This window comes from Callithrix jacchus, chromosome 9, assembly GCF_049354715.1.
Source record: "Callithrix jacchus isolate 240 chromosome 9, calJac240_pri, whole genome shotgun sequence".
Classification (NCBI taxonomy): Eukaryota; Metazoa; Chordata; class Mammalia; order Primates; family Cebidae; genus Callithrix; species Callithrix jacchus.
Window position 1 is genome coordinate 40,568,771 of NC_133510.1, and position 16,419 is coordinate 40,585,189.

Here is a 16,419-nt window from a genome sequence, read left to right on the forward strand (position 1 = left end):
TTGCTGAAGGTTTGAGTAGTTGTGGCAATTTCTTAAAAATAACACAACAGTAAAATCAGCCTCATCAATGAACTCTTTATTTCATGAAAGATGACTCTGTAATATGTGATGCTGTTAGATAGGATTTTACCCACAGTAGGACTTTTTTCAAAATTGGAGTCAGTCTTTCAAACCCTGCTGCTGCTCTATCAACTATAAGTTTATGTGAAATTCTAAAGGCTTTGTTATCATTTCAACAATATTTATAATATCATTACCAGTAGATTCTATCAAGAAACCACTTTCTTTGCTCATTCATAAGAAGTAGCTCCTTGTCTGTTAAAGGTTTATCCTGAGATTGCAGTAATTTAGTCATATCTTCAGGCTCTACTTCTAGTTCTCTTGCTGTTTCCACCACATCTGCAGTTATTTTCTCCACTGAAGTTCTGAACCCCCTCAGAGTCATTCATGAGTGTTAGTCAGTTTTTTCCAAACTCCTCTTCATGCTGACATTTTGACATCCTCCCATGAATTGCAAATGTTCTTAATGACATCTAGAACGTGAGGAATCATTTCCAGAAACTTTTCAATTTACTTTGTCCAGATCTATTAGACGAATTACTACCTATGGCAGCTATAGCCTTATCAAAATGTATTTCTTAAATAAGACATGAAAGTAAAAATGACTCATTGATCCATGGGCTGCAGAATGTATGTTATGTTATCAGGCATGAAAACAACATTGCTTTCTTTGTATATCTCCATCACAGCTCTTGGATGACAAGGTGCATTGTCATTGAGCAGTAATATTTTTAAAGGAATCTTTTTTCCTGAGCTATAGGTCTTAACAATGGGCTTAAAATATTAGTAAACACTGCTATAAAAAGGCATGCTATCATCCAGGAATTATGCTAAATCCACTGTGTTTGTTATTTTGTTTATAAACACAGTGGATTTAGCATAATTCTTAAGAGTCCTGGGATTTTCAGAATTGTAAATGAGTATTGGCCTTAACTTAAAGTCTTAAGTGGCATTAGACCCTAACAAGAGAGTCAACATATCTTATGAAGCTTTGAAGCTGAATTGACTGATCATCTCTAGTTATGAAAGTCCTAGATGGCACCTTCTTCCAATAGAAGACTTTTTCGTCTGCATCTGTTGTTTAGTGTAGCCGGCTTCATCAATTATCTTAGCTAGATCTTCTGGCTAACTTGGTGCAGCTTCTACATCAGCACTTGTTGCTACATCTTGTACTTTTATGTTATGGAAATGGCTTCTTTCCTTAAACCTCATGAACCAGCTTCTGCTAGCTTCCAACCTTTCTTCTACAGCTTCTTCCTCCCTCTCTCAGCCTTCACAAAATAGAGTTAGGGTCTAGGTTGTTGTTGTTGTTGTTGTTTTGAGGTTGAGTCTCGCTCTGTCACCCGGGCTGGAGTGCAGTGGTGTGATCTTGACTCACTGCAACCTCTGCCTCCCAGGTTCAGGCAATTCTCCTGCCTTAGCCTCCTGCCTTAGCTGGGATTACAGGCACACATCACTTTGCCTGGCTAATTTTTTTGTATTTTAGTAGAGATGAGGTTTCACCGTGTTGCCTAGGCTGGTTGCCAACTCCTGAGCTCAGGCAGTCTGCCCGTCTTGGCCTCCCAAAGTGCTGGAATTACAGGCGTGAGCCACCATACTGGGCCTGCATTAGGTTTTGACTTAAGGGAATGTTGTGGCTTGTTTGATCTTTTATCCAGACAACTCAAATCTTATGCACATCAGCAATAGGATTTGTTTTTTTCCTTATTCATGCATTCACTGGAGTAGTACTTCCACCCCACACAAGCTCAGCCTCTTTCACTGCTAACATCTCTCATCAGAGAAATTCATTTTTTACTTTTTTTTTTGATGGAGTCTCACTCTGACACCCAGGCTGGAGTGCAGTGGCACAGTGACTCACTGCAACCTCTGCTTCCTGGGTTCAAGTGATTCTCTTGCCTCAGCCTCCTGAGTAGGTGAGATTACAGGCACGTGGCACCATGCCTGGCTAATTTTTGTATTGTTTTAGTAGAGATGGGGTTTCACCAGGTTGGTCAGGCTGGTCTCAAACTCCTGACCTCATGATCCACCTGCTTTGGCCTCCCAAGCTCTGGGATTATAGGTGTGAGCCACTGCACCTGACCACATTTTTTTTAACTTTCTATGACCCTACATTGACACATCATCATCACCCAAAGTTCCTAGAGTTTATGTTAGCATTCACTCTTAGGGCTGTACATTCTATGGTTTTTGTTGGTGTGTGTGTGTTTGTTTTCAAAAGATAGGGTCTCTCTCTCTCACCAGGCTGGAGTGCAGTGGCACATCTCATAGCTCACTGCAGCCTTGAACTCTTGGGCTCAAGCGATCTTCCCACCTCAGCCTCCTGAGTAGCTGAGGTTACAGTTGTGAGTCACAGCACCCAGCTCTATGGGTTTTGTTAAATGCAAATGTATCCACCATTGTAATATCATACAGAATGGTTTCACTGCCCTAAAAATTCTCTGTGCTCCATCTACTTACAAACCAATTCTTTTGTTGTTGTTATTTTTAATATTGTGGCCATGTTTCTACAATACATGATCTTTAAAGTTTGGTTGAATCATTGTGTGAAACTCTGTGCCTGGTTCTCTTTGAGGTAGAAGCTCTTTGAAAATATTCTCCATTTTTTTTCCTTGGAAATTGATTTTGTTTAGATTTATTTTGGCATCAATTTTTAAAAGCTTTTTAATGAAAATCACCATTTCATTCTGTTTTAAAATTTATTTACATAGATTAGGGCCAAGTAGTTTTTGATAAAAGTTTAATATAGCCTGTGTCTGTTGTTACTTTCTAATTTTCTGTGGTTTTATTTCCTCAGTTTACTCTTAAATTATCTAGGGGTGTATTCCACCCCCCCACCCCCCCACCCCCTCCACCTAAAAGCAGCTTGGGACTTACTTTATTGTGCTTTTTTTTTTTTTTCCAGCTTTTGTGTTTTTTGGTTATTTTCTTTTTCAAATGGTGAAAACTACAAAAAATTAGCTGGGCATGGTGGCATATGCCTGTAATCCCAGCTACTCAGGAGGCTGAGGCAGGAGAATTGCCTGAACCCAGGAGGCAGAGGTTGCGGTGAGCTGAGATCGCGCCATTGCACTCCAGCCTGGGTAACAAGAGTGAAACTCCGTCTCAAAAAAAAAAAAAAAAAAAAAAAAAATTTCTAAAATTTCTTGAAAACGGAATTTTCCTTCAAGCACTGCTTCAGTTGTATTTGATTGGATACTGTATTTTCACTATTATTTGTGATCAGTTATATATTTTTAGTTTTTCTTCTTTAACCCAACAGATACTTATAATATCATAAATAAAACTTGTAATGCTCTATATGGTTCTCGCAGCCTCTTTGAAGTAGTAATTCTTAAGGAATCTCTTAAGGCTAAGCTACATAAGATTTATGTTAAATTGGTAACATAGATTTCTCCTTTTAAATAGTAAAAAGAATGCTTAATGAAGTTGTTTTTGGAGTCACTTTAATTTGTAACAATTTAATGTAACTTTATCATTTAAAGGATTTAAATTGTTACATTTATAACTTTAGTATGTTTGGTTCAGATCTGGATTTGAAATGGACTGCTGAGATTCAGGGGAGTTTTCAAGCAATAGGCAAGGGGCACTTGCTGTCTTTGGCTCAGCCGACGTTTTTGTTGTTAAAGAATTAGAATTTGGTATTCCTTTTTTGCTGCTAAACTGTGATCCTGTGTTATATTTAATACATCTATAGTAAACTCAGTAAATAATATAGAAAGAATCTTTCCTCTTTTGTAATTCCACTGCTATTGGCCTAGTCAAGGCAAGCCACCTAAACTTTATATAAGCTTCCTAATTGATATCTTTGTCTTGAGATCTTACCTTCAACTCACCAGTCTTATTGTCTGTAGTTTCCTTTTCTTGAAACAGCTCTCAATATATGATTTCTTCCAAAAGTTTTAAATTGTTCAGAATCTTGAGTATATTTGATACTCTCTAAGATCATCTGAACTCTCTTTTATTCATTCAACAAGATATATTAAGTATCTACTCTAGGAGCTGCTGTACTTACTGTTAGGATTATAATATCTAGGGGGCAAATGTGATCCCTAGATATCACATTTGTCCCCTACTGACATCTAGGAGGAAGAATGGGAAGTAAGCAAATACAGATATGATGGATGTTAAGAAGGTGAAGTACAGGATGATAAGGGATTGTAATGTAGGATCCAACCTAGTCTACAGAGTTAAGGCCAACTTCCCTAAGAAAGGAAGAACTTCAGTTAAGACCTAAAAAATGAATGAGACTTAGCCAGTGAAAGTGGGGAGGGAGGAAGAAGAGCAGAAGGCTGGGGAAATGCTTGCACGTGTAAAGGCCCTGAGAAGGAGCAGATTTTTGGCTTTTTACAAAGAGCCTTTTTCAGAAACTGGAAAGAAGGTCATGTGGATGGGCGATGAAACTCGAAGATAGAGGATGTTGTATACCATTTGAAAATTGCTTTTTCCCAAAGGCATCAGAAATGGTACAGATATGTTTAAGCAGGGAACAACTACAGATTTTTACTTAAAAAAATCGCTTTGATTGCAGTGTGAAGTATGGTTTGGAGATGGTTTATGGATGTAAGGAAAGAGTTGCTTGTAGTCTAGGTGAATGATTATGGGAGCCCTACTAAGGCAATGGCCGAGGAACTTGAATATAGTAGCTGAATTTGAGACGTAAAATCAGCATGGCTTGGTAACTTGATGTAGGAGTAGAGGTAGAGCTGAGAGTGGTTTCAGGTTTCTTGCTTGAACAATGGATGGATGGCAAAACCATTTATTAAACTTGGGAGCACGGTGGCAGAACGAGGTTTTGGGAGGGTGGAGTAGGATAAAGACTCAATTTTGTACTATTGATTTTATTGTGCCTGTGAGACAGCAATGTCTGGTACCAGGTGTGGTGTGTAGGTAAATGGGTCTGGATTGTGGAGAAGTTTAGCTGATAGAAATATCACCTGTATGACTGCTACTTGAAATCATTAGAGAAGTTAAGACTGTCTTGGGTGAGAGTTTAGAAAGCAAAGTAGAGAAGCCTAGGACAGAATCCTGAGGAATTCTGACATTTAATGTTTGAACAATAATGGCTAAAAATACAGAGTGCTTATGAGGGTCAGTCATCATTCCGAGTGCTTTATACATATGCAGTCATTTAAATTATACAGCACTGTGAGGTAGATTGTATTACTCCTATTTTACAGGTGCTAAAAATAGGTGAGAGAAGTTAATGGAAAATTTGCTAGTAAATTAGCAGCTGGAGAAATGGAAGTTTAGTGTTAGGTAAAACAGGAATGTTTGTAGAGCAGGAGTGTGCCTTTATGTTGAAGGCTGCTGATAAGTCAACCAAAATGAGAGCTGTAAAAGATCCATAGCTTTAAAGGATGGCCTTGACAGTTGTTAACTTCAGCTAAAACAGTTCTGGTGGAATGGTAGAAATGGAGTTCAGGTTGATGAGGTCTGAAGAACTAAAAACTGAAAACACTTGAAATTTGTCTAAGGCTGGAGGGAAGTAGTTGTCACAGAACTTTTAATTTTTCTTATTTAGATTGGGGGTGACTTGAACTTGTAAAATGCTGATTTCAGCATCAATAGAGAGGGAGCAGCTCTCTCTGCTAGAAGACATTAAAGAGAGAATCATAAAGTTTTGTATGAAGGCAGAATTCAGCAGGATCCGGGGCACAGGTAGAAGGGGAATACCTTCTTCACTTAGTAAAAAAAGGAAGAATGAAAGGATAGGTCTCCTTTAGGTGATGGAAAATTGAGGTAGTTCCCAGCTGATGCTGCTTTTCTTGAGTTAAAGTTAATACCATTCAGGAGTGGATATGGAGGAGTATTCCTTTATAGTTTTACATCCCTCTCAGGACTGTGTATCCTGGTAATGTTATCTACTCATTCTTGTTTCTGTAGCAGGAAAATCTCTAAACCTTTTTATTATAAAATATGTGGCTGAAACAATATATTCCATATAAGTTATAACATAATAAAGCAAGCACCAGAACCCAACTCTCAAAAAGTATGTTTCCAGCAGTGTTGAGACTCCTTTCTGGCATGGTACTTTCTCTTTCCTGTAACCATGACCCTGAACTTTTCCCTTGCTTTTAAAAGCTTTTTTTTTTTTTTTTTTTTACTGCCCTTAAATATGTCAGAGTTGCTTTTTTGTACCTTATAATAAGTGGTATCATATCATGCTATATATTCTGCAGTTGCTTTTTTCACTCATTATATTTAGTATTTTTGTATCAATACAAGTGCCTCTGTTTTATTTGGTTCTCTCATTTAGTTTTAATCTGTAAATAAATGGATGCTTGAGGGATTTTTTTTTTTTTTGTCACTATGAACAATTTTACTTTGAGGAATCTTATAGGTGTTACTGACAAACCAGAGTAAGATTTTTTTTTTTCCAGGGTATATGTGTCTCTTATTAGACTATTGGGTGTGCTCAGGATTAACTTCATAGTTAAAAATGCTGAACTATTTTCCAAAATTATTGTGCCAATTTATACTAATACTGGTATTACATAGGAGTTCCTATTGTTCCATACTTTTATAAATATAATATCATCTATTTTTTCAACATTATTAAAAAAATGTACTTAACACAAAGTAAACCCACTCTAACTGTACATTTCAGTGTTTATAGTAAATTTGTAGAGTTACCAAACTGTTACCACAATCTCATTTTAGAGTGTTCCTATAATCCTCTTTTTTGTGCCCTGATTTACTTTATATCTTTATAAATTTGTCTTTTCTGATATTTCACATAAAATGGTCTTCTGGATCTGGCTTATTTACTTAGCATAATAATTTTTAGGTTTATCCCTCTTATAGCATGTATCAGTATTTCTTTGGTTTCTATTGCTGACTAATATTCCATTGTATGGGTGTACCACATTTTGTTTATCCACTTACCAGTTGCTGGATATTTGGATTGTTTTTGTTTTAGGCCATTATGCTGCTGTATGCATCTTCATACAAGTCTTTATGTGGACATGTTTTCATTTCTTTTGGGCAGATACCTTGGAGTGGAATACTTTACTATTTTAATTGCTGAGGCTTTATAATATGTATTTAGTTGGTTGTGCAGGTTCTCCATCTTCTGTTTCAGATTGGTCCTTTTTCTTTTCCACAGAGATTTGAGTTAAAGTCCCATGAAATGCTCCCCTCTTTTCTATCAATTTTGTTCATCTGGGAAAAATTAAAAAAAAATTTTTTGCTCCTTTAAATTTCCTGTAGGACATTGCATATTGTTTGTTAGAATACTTATTTATTTTTGTCTGTTATAGGTAATTATTCTAAGTCTTTTCCACCATATTATAAATGGCTTGAAGTTGCTTGTTCATCTGTTCGATACCATGCTACTGTGTAATACGTTTGGGTAGTGAATGACTATTAACAGAGAAATCCTATTGGCTCAGTACTGTTAAAACCAACAGGCTTCTCTTATCTTAGACTTTATAGATAGGGAAAAATAAGGACTAAGATTTCTAATACAAAATTGAATTTCTGGCATTAGAATTGAATTTTTAAATACAACTTAATATAACTTGTGTTAATACTCTCTCCTTTTTCCTGAGGCAAGTGCTTTCTTTTGTATGTATAGTAAATAGCTATAAGGTCTTAAATCTCTTCTACTGTATTTAAGAAACACTTATTTTAACATATTTGTGTTTAAACAGTCACAAAATTGATGTTTTCTTATCCTATTTGGTAGGAAGCAGTAGAGAAATATGAAGAAGTGCTACATAATTTGGAATTTGCCAAGGAGCTTCAGAAAACCTTTTCTGGGTTGAGCCTAGATGTGAGTATGTTTTCTTTGCTTTTCCTGAAACCAGTTTTAACCACTGACCTTGGAGAAAATGTCAGCGTATCAGTGTCTAATAATGGTGTTTGATTGCCATTCATCTAATTTCTGCTGATATTTTTTTGGGATGGAGAGTTGAGGGTAGCTGTTGGAGAACTAGTTTTTTCATATTTCCATAGTCTCAAGGGGGGAACACAAATGGCACAGAATATGAGACATTGTGAATAGAACATTAGTTATCTAATATATGTTATTTAATTATAGAATTAATCATTGAGAAAGGGAATCAAAACTTTTGACAAGGTATATTTATTAAAGGTATTTTAGAATACAGGCTTGTAAATTTATATAAGATAGGCTTCTTTCACATTATTTAACATATGAGACAACAGAATTGGTTGTCTTTTTGGAAGCATGAAAATTATTAACAGGAAAATTAATGACTCATGTTAAATAGAGTTAAATCTGGCCTTACTACTTGTTAGGTTCTCTATGTTGGCAGTCCAAACTTTATCTCTGATAAATTTAATCAATAATTAATAAGAAGTTTTAAATACTTTTTAATGAAGTATTCTTTACTTTTTCAGGATCTTAGCATTAGAAGGTCCTTTAAAGGTCATGTTTCTACAATTGAGGACATTTTTAAATAAATTCATTCCTATGGTTGAGAGCATGCCTCATAAGATAATCTCTTCTATTTTTTGGATATTTTAATTAAAAAAATTTTTTAAAAATTATTTTTAGAGACAAGGTCTTGGTCTCTGACCCAGCCTGGAGTGCAGTGGTGTGATCATAGTTCACTGCAGGCTTATAATTCTGGCCTGAAGGGATCTTCCTGCCTTGACCTTCCAAAGTACTGGGATTACAGGTGTGAGCCATCGCTCTGGCCTATTTTCTTTATAGTTGCCTAGAAGTCTCTCCTCTATTCCTCTGGTATCAGAAAAATTTTTCTAGGCTGGAGACGTTTACCATCTTAATTCTTGGCTAAGAAGGATTACAAGAACTATTAGAAGTGTACTTTTATAATGTTTAAAATTTTCTGTTTTTGTCTTTACTCAAGAGTTACCCAGTAACAATTTAGTTTTTCATTCAGGTTTATATTTTTCTAATACATGGTATTCTTTTCTTATTTTTAGATTTAAAGAGTTAGAAAAATGCCTACCTTGTGCCAGGCACCTACGCAATTCCACTTGGTTTTTATAGTAGTCCAAGAAGTTGCTATAAATAGTCCCATTTTATAGATCAGGAATCTGAGACTCAGAGCAAAAGTAACTTATTCTTTTTTAAGAAAACTTTTAGGTTTAGGAGTATATGTATGCAGGTTTGCTATATAGGTAAACTCATGTCATGGGGATTTGTTGTATAGATTATTTTGTCACCCAGATACTAAGCCTGGGGCCTAATAGTTATTTTTTCTAATCCAATCTCTCCTCCCACCTCCACCCTCAAGTGGCCCTAGTGTGTATTGTTCCCCTCTATGTGTTGATGTGTTCTCATCATTTAGCTGCCACTTATAAGTGAGAACATGTGGTATTTGGTTTCTGTTCCTGTATTAGTTTGCAAAGGATAATGGCCTCTAGCTCCATTCATGTTCCGGCAAAGGACATGATCTTGTTCTTTTTTTTATGGCTGCATAGTATTCTATGGTGTATATGTACCACATTTTCTTTATCTAGTCTGTCATTGATGAGCATTTAGACTGATTCCATGTCTTTGCTATTGTGAATAATGCTGTAATGAACATACACATACATGAGTCTTTATGATAGAACGATTTATATTCCTTTGGATATATATCTAGTTGTGGGATTGCTGGGTCAAATGGTAGTTCTGTTTTTAGCTCTTTGAAGAATCACCACACTGCTTTCCACAATTGTTGGATTAATTTACACTCTCATCAACAGTGTGTAAGCATTCCTTTTCTCTGCAGCCTTGCCAGCGTCTGTCATTTTATTATTTTTTAGCGATACCCATTCTGACTGGTGTGAGATGGCATCTCATTGTGATCTTCATTTGCATTTCTCTAACTATCAGTGATGTTGAGCTTTTTTTCATCTGCTTTTTGGCCCCATATATGTCTTTTGAAAAGTGTCCGTTCATGTCCTTTGCCCATTTTTTAATGTTTATTTTTCTAGTAAATTTATTTAAGTTCCTTATAGATACTGGATATTAGTTTTTTTGTCAAATGCAGTTTGCAAAAGTTTTCTCCCATTCTGTAGGTTGTCTGTTTACTCTGTTAATGGTTTCTTTTGCTATATAGAAGGTCTTAAGTTTAATTAGTCTAACTTGTCAGTTTTTGCTTTTGTTGTGATTACTTTTGGCATATTTGTTTTGAAATTTGAAATCTTAGCCAGTTCTTATTTTCAGAATGGTATTTCATAGGTTATCTTCCAGGATTTTTATAGTTTTGGGTTTTACGTTTAAGTAAAAGGAACTATTTCAAAGTCGTGGCCAGTAAGTGGTAGAGCCAAGATATGGCCCTAGGTACTTTTTCTCTATACCATGAATATAGTGTCTTTTCTAATTTTTTTCTCTGCTGCTGTAGTCTAGAGGTAGCTCCCAACTCACCAGATTTTGTTGATATCCATGAAACTAATTTTTCTTGCCTGTGTTTGAGATTTAGTTTCATTTTAGGTGACATGATAAAGTACTTTGCCTGACTGAATCAAGACCCTAAAAGGTGCTTGGCAGTACCTTTGAGGTGTTTTTTTTTTTCTGCTAATTTTTTGTAAGTTCCTCTTTTAAATTTTTATTTTCTCAAACATGTCCTATAATAGCCAGTTTTGCAGCTTGTGGAACATTTTCTTTTTTTCTCTTCAAAGTAAAGTTGAAAGTCTTTCTTTTCGACTTTGTCACATTCTGCTTTGTCTTCATGAGATAAGCTCTGTCTCCTGGTAGGGATTCATCATTCTGAGTCTTGATTAAGAAAACCAATTCTATCATTCAGTACTACTGATTGTGAATGGTTTACTTCTTAGATTTTCCTTTCCAAACTTGTCCTCAGCTGGAAAAAGAGAACAATGTAACCCACCTTTCTAATTTCCATCTAAAGGAGAAATTGGCTGTTGTCCATGGCTTTTCATGACATCTGATCATGATCTGGGAGACTTGCTTGATCCTTAATTTTATTCAACAAAGATTGGAGGCCCCGTTATGTGTCAGGCTCTGTTCTGAGCATTAGTGAATATTGGTGAACTGATGTAGTCCCTGTCATCATGGATGCAGATAAAGAAAAAAATAGCCAGGCATAGTGACTTACATCTGTAACCCTAGCCCTTTGGGAGGGGAATCACTTGAGTTCAGGAGTTCAAGACCAGCCTGGGCAACATAGGGAGACTTCATCTCTATAAAAAATAATAATAATTAGGCATGGTGGCATGTACTTGTGGTTCCAGCCATTCAGGAGGCTGAGGTGAGAGGATTGCTTGTGTATAGGAGGTTGAAGCTGCAGTGAACCTTGATTGTGCCACTGCACCGCAGCCTGGATGGCATAATGGCACTGTGTCTCAAAAACAAACAAGAAACCCAAAATTGCTTTGATAGGGGAAGTTCAAGGTGGCATGAGCCCATATGAGCACCCAATCCAACCTTGGAAGACCAGGTGAAGATAAACCTGAGATAATCATGTGGCATAATTGTCTGAAGATGCCCTGTGAATCAGTTCCTTTTCCCTTTACCATGATGAAACTCTGTCCAAGAGAAACCCAGTGTCTTGGAGAGCTAGGAGTGCCACCTCCATCCTCTTTTCTTCTCTCAAGCAGGATCAAAGAATCCTATAGTTTGGGTGTTATTGATACAGTCTATATGGAGTTCTTGGAAAAAGCCTTACTGAGCCTTTCCCATCAGAGAAAATGTGCTTGCCCATGCAACCTTCAACCAGTCTATTTCTCATTCTCAGAATTTTATCTCTACTCGTTATCTTTCTGTCCATAGTAGTAGCACAAATCAAATTTACTATGTTCCTTCCACATCCCCATGAAAGGGATTAATTATGCTACAGTGAATGTTTTTCCTGAGGTTCCCCCCCTAATTTTACTCTGTTAGGATTTATGAACATCTCTTTTATATAATTTAAAATATTGATGCTATTTCGAAGTACTTTGACCCATCGGTAGGAAAAATCTTAATGTTTGTTTATTTTTGTATTCTAATCTTCATACCTTGCGAAATATCCAATATGATGGAAATGTTACAATCAGAAAAACTATGGGGGGAAAAAACCTTTTAGGTTTCTTCATGGAAAGAGAATACTTTTTAGTTAAATGGCAAGTCACTTCTGGGACCCATGAATATTTTAAGGTATTATAGTTCTGAGCTTTAGAGTAGATCCAAGGTTGCTCAATCTACATATACAAATTTTTAGAGGGAAAACTTTTTTTTTTTTTTTTTTGAGACAGGATCTCACTCTGTTGCCCAGGCTGTAGTGTAGTGGCACTCTCACCACTCACTGCAGGCTTGACCTTCCAGGACCAAGCGATCTGTCTCCCACAGCCTCCTGAGTAGCTGGAACTATAGACACACACACCATGCCCAGCTAATTTTTGTATAGGGAGGGTTTTGCCATGTTGCCCAGGCTGGTTTTGAATTCCTGGGTTCAAGTGATCCCCCTTCTTTGGACTCCCGAAGGGCTGAGATTACAGGTGTGCACGACTGTGCTAGGCCTGAAGAAAAACCTAAGTTCCATTAATTTTCTGTATCTACAATCAGCTAAATATTAGAGGATATAGCTCCATCCAGACTGATGGAGCAAATTATTATTTAAAAAATGTTTAATTTTAGTTCTTAAAAAAAGTAACACATTTGCTCTGGCTGGTTTTTGGCATTACATTTGGAAGACATGTCTGTTAGCTTTTCAATTCCTTATGCTTTCTTTGGTTGATTGAAAACTGATCATTTTAGTTTGAATATTTTTTCCCTTGGAATATGAGATTTAAAAAAAAGCCTAAAAGGCCCAAAAAGGATTGATATATATAAATATGGAAGAGTAAAATGTTGAAATGAATGTGGATATCAGTGATTCGGACTTTGCTTTCATCATGGTGATCTTAGAGGTACTAGACCTTCTGGATTTGGGAGTCAGATATTTGGACACCCTTGGCTCTGGTTACTTGCAACAAACCAGTTTATTACTCAGTGGCTTATTTAGCTCAAAAAGGAGACAGACTAAACTGATAGTGTGACAGTCATGTCACACTAATCTAATTTATCATCTAATCTCAGCACTTTTGGGTTTAGACTTTGTAGAATATGTATTGCTTATATGGGATGGTGGGGAATTGTTAACCTGAATTAGCCATTTGTTTTAACAGCTACTAAAAGCGCAGAAGAAGGCCCAGAGAAGGGAGCACATGCTAAAACTTGAGGCTGAGAAGAAAAAGCTTCGAACTATACTTCAAGTTCAGTATGTATTACAGAACTTGACACAGGAACACGTACAAAAAGACTTCAGAGGGGGTTTGAATGGTGCAGTGTATTTGCCTTCAAAAGAACTTGACTACCTCATTAAGTTTTCAAAACTGACCTGCCCTGAAAGAAATGAAAGTCTGAGGTAAGCTAATGAAAAGACTTTCCTGAAATGGAACACTTGACACTTTAGCTTTTTAGGGGTGTGTGTTTTTGTGTGTGTGTGTGTGTGTGTGTGTACGAAAGAGAGAGTGTATGTGTATATGTGTGTGCGTGTGTGTGTGTTAGTGGGGGGGTGTGGAGAGAGAGAAATTAAGAAAGCAATAATTTGATTCAGTATGGGAAACCTTGGCTGGCCCAGTCTCTGATGGTTGACGGATTGTCTGGAAGGAAAGTAAATTTGAATGGTCTCATTAACATGCTTCTTTATTGTAATACTGATTTTTTAAAAAATGATGTCTGAGCATCAAATTTTAGTTCTGTACAATTATAATATTATATCTATTTCTAAAACTTTTAAAATAATATTCTCAGAGTAGTCTTCCTACTCCTGCTATACTTAAGTAAAGGTAAATAAGATTTAACTTGGCCAGTATCGTTAAACTTTCAAAGTAAAAATTATTTGGTGTTCTTACTATGCTGTGAATAAGTACTGAGAAATACATTTAATAGTTTAAAATACAAAACCTGCGCATTGGGGCTGTGTGATTTTTTTCCCTCACAGTGATCTATTGCTCTTCTTGTGTTGATGGAGTAAATCCGCCTGGGGACAGACGCTGTGCTCTTGCTTTGTTAGATGCAGGCTGTTCCAGCTTCATATTTATCAGCCATGCTAAAGTTGAGTCATTTCAATGGTTGCTAGAAGTCGGTCTCTAATCAGAAAGAAACCTAATAGAACTCTTAATTACCTATATATAGCTATATATTTTTTAATTCTCATGTTGATAGTCTACTCCATCATCATCTATACATTGTTTCCTTCACTTTTGTGGGTTCAGGGAATGTAGCTTCAGTTTAATATATGAAATGTGAGCAAAATATAATTTGCTAAATCAGCTGCTTTCTTTAAAGTCAAATGCGGCTCTTAATGTTTCCATTTCACTGTTCTTTTATTTAGGGAATACACCTGATAAATAAAGATACTGCGTTGGCAGCTTTAAATACTTTTTGGTCTATTTTTTAATAGTTTTATTTGGCAAAATCCATATTTTAGTTGTTTTAAGGAAAAATTCTTATATTTGAAATCCTTCAACAGGCATTTAGTCATCTTGTATACATTTCAAATTTTTATTTCCAAAGAGCAAAAAGACAAAATTAACATTTGAATGTCTTGTCTGTTAATGGGTTATATTGCATAAATTGTACTGCTCCATATATATGTACTTCTAAAGCCACTTTGTTCTGCTGCTGCTTTTCCTTGTCAGTGTTGAAGACCAGATGGAGCAGTCATCCTTGTACTTTTGGGACCTTTTGGAAGGTAGTGAGAAAGCAGTGGTAGGAACGACATGTGAGTTTTCTCTACTCTGGACTTATGCAGTAAATACTAAACTTTATGTCTAGAAGTTTAGTATGATATTGAGGGTCTAAACTGTGTCAGTCCATCAGAACTTACATGTCTGACAATATTATATTCATTGGGAGAATGATCCCTTTGTTTAGTTCCTTTAAAAGCAGCTATTGTATAACCCTATTCACTAAAATGGAATTCAGGGAGAGTTTCGAAGTGGCAAGTCAATATGATTTGGAAAGAGAGCTAAGTGCTGGCTTCAACACTAGCTTGATCATTTTGGGGTTCCGTTTTCTATTCTGTGTGGTAGTACCTGTTCTATTTAAGAATTTTAAATTCATACATTGTTAACATTAAGGCTCATCTACCACATCAGCCTAAGAATATATGAATGATTTTATAATCTATTGAAACATTGTTGTCTATTGATCTGGAAGTGGTCTATGGAAAGAGAGTTCTTTTGGCTTCCTAAATAGACTTTGGCCAATGACCAAATACAGATGACTGGACATAAAGCACGTAGCTTTGTGTACTAGCTTAGAATAACGAAGACTCATTAAATTATAGTAAATATTTTTGTTATCAGTGAGTGCTTCCTTTTTAAAAAAAATTCAAGTATCTATAACTATCTTAAGATTTCTAAGTTTGTTCAAGCTTAAATCAAAAATGTATTTCTTAGAATGCAAAATGCATTTAGAAAATAGTTTGGCAGTATGTTAATAAAATGAATCATACACTTATTAACGCTAAGCAATTGGTCTTCTAGTACCTAAGATAAATGAAGACGTGTTCCTATAAGTACTTGTACACAAATTTCATACAAGCTTTATTCAGCTGATAAACTGATAAAATTTGGTTTATCCAGACAGTGGAATCTATTCACCAATAAAAAAGGAACAGAATTACTGATACACATAACAACATGGATGAATCTCAAAATAATTATGCTGAGTGAAAGAAGCCAGACATAAAATGAGTACATATTATATGATTTCATTTATATGAAATTCTAGAAAAGGCATTATGGAATGATAGCGGGTTGCTGGTTTTTCGAGGGGTCAGGGGAGGAGATTAATTGCAAAAGGGGTAGTCAGAACTTTTTGGGTTAATGAAAATGCCTACATCATGGTTCTGGTGGTAACACAACTAAATATCTGTTAAAACTGTACAGTTAAAGTAGGTGAATTTTGCCTGTAAATTATATCTAAAAGCTGATATTTTTTAAAAAAGAAAAATTTATGTCATAGTACTCCTATGAAAGGAATAATAAGACTGAAATGAAGTACTGAAGCTCTCCTTAGCTTGGGGTTATGTTTCTAATGGATATTAAAAATAAAATAACTTTAGACCTATTTGTAGTATAGTGACCTCAAATGGTCAGGTGGTAGGAATGACAAACAGCATAACTCGAGTAAAATCTTAATGATGGAATTTTGTAGTTTAAAAGTATTTCAGAGTTTGTACAAAATAGGGTTTTCTAATAGATTAATAATATTAGTAATCTAATAGAGATTGCGCAATGTAGGATTTTTTTTAACCATATCTAATAGATAGATTTTGAGGAACTGACTTTTACTCCTCTAAGGCCTTAATTACTTGGGGAAGATAGAGTGGTTGCTAGCTGTTGATGTCTTGGGAGCAGATAGGAAAGATGACTTATTTCTCATCT

At 35.8% G+C, this 16,419-nt stretch overlaps 1 protein-coding gene across 50 annotated transcripts in view; it reads left to right on the top strand.

The window, feature by feature from the left end:
* The window catches only part of CAPRIN2 (caprin family member 2), a 48,200-nt gene that overhangs the window by 6,591 nt on the left and 25,190 nt on the right, over positions 1-16,419 (top strand). For 35 of the 50 annotated variants that reach the window (XM_078338977.1, XM_009003687.5, XM_078338979.1 and 32 more), the window contains 3 exons: positions 7,751-7,837; positions 13,150-13,388; positions 14,668-14,750. In XM_078338977.1, coding sequence (XP_078195103.1) covers positions 7,751-7,837; positions 13,150-13,388; positions 14,668-14,750 — 409 coding nt within the window. The remainder of the gene's footprint in view (positions 1-7,750; positions 7,838-13,149; positions 13,389-14,667; positions 14,751-16,419) is intronic. The other 15 variants (XM_078338984.1, XM_078339002.1, XM_078338986.1 and 12 more) reach the window with 1 other exon arrangement.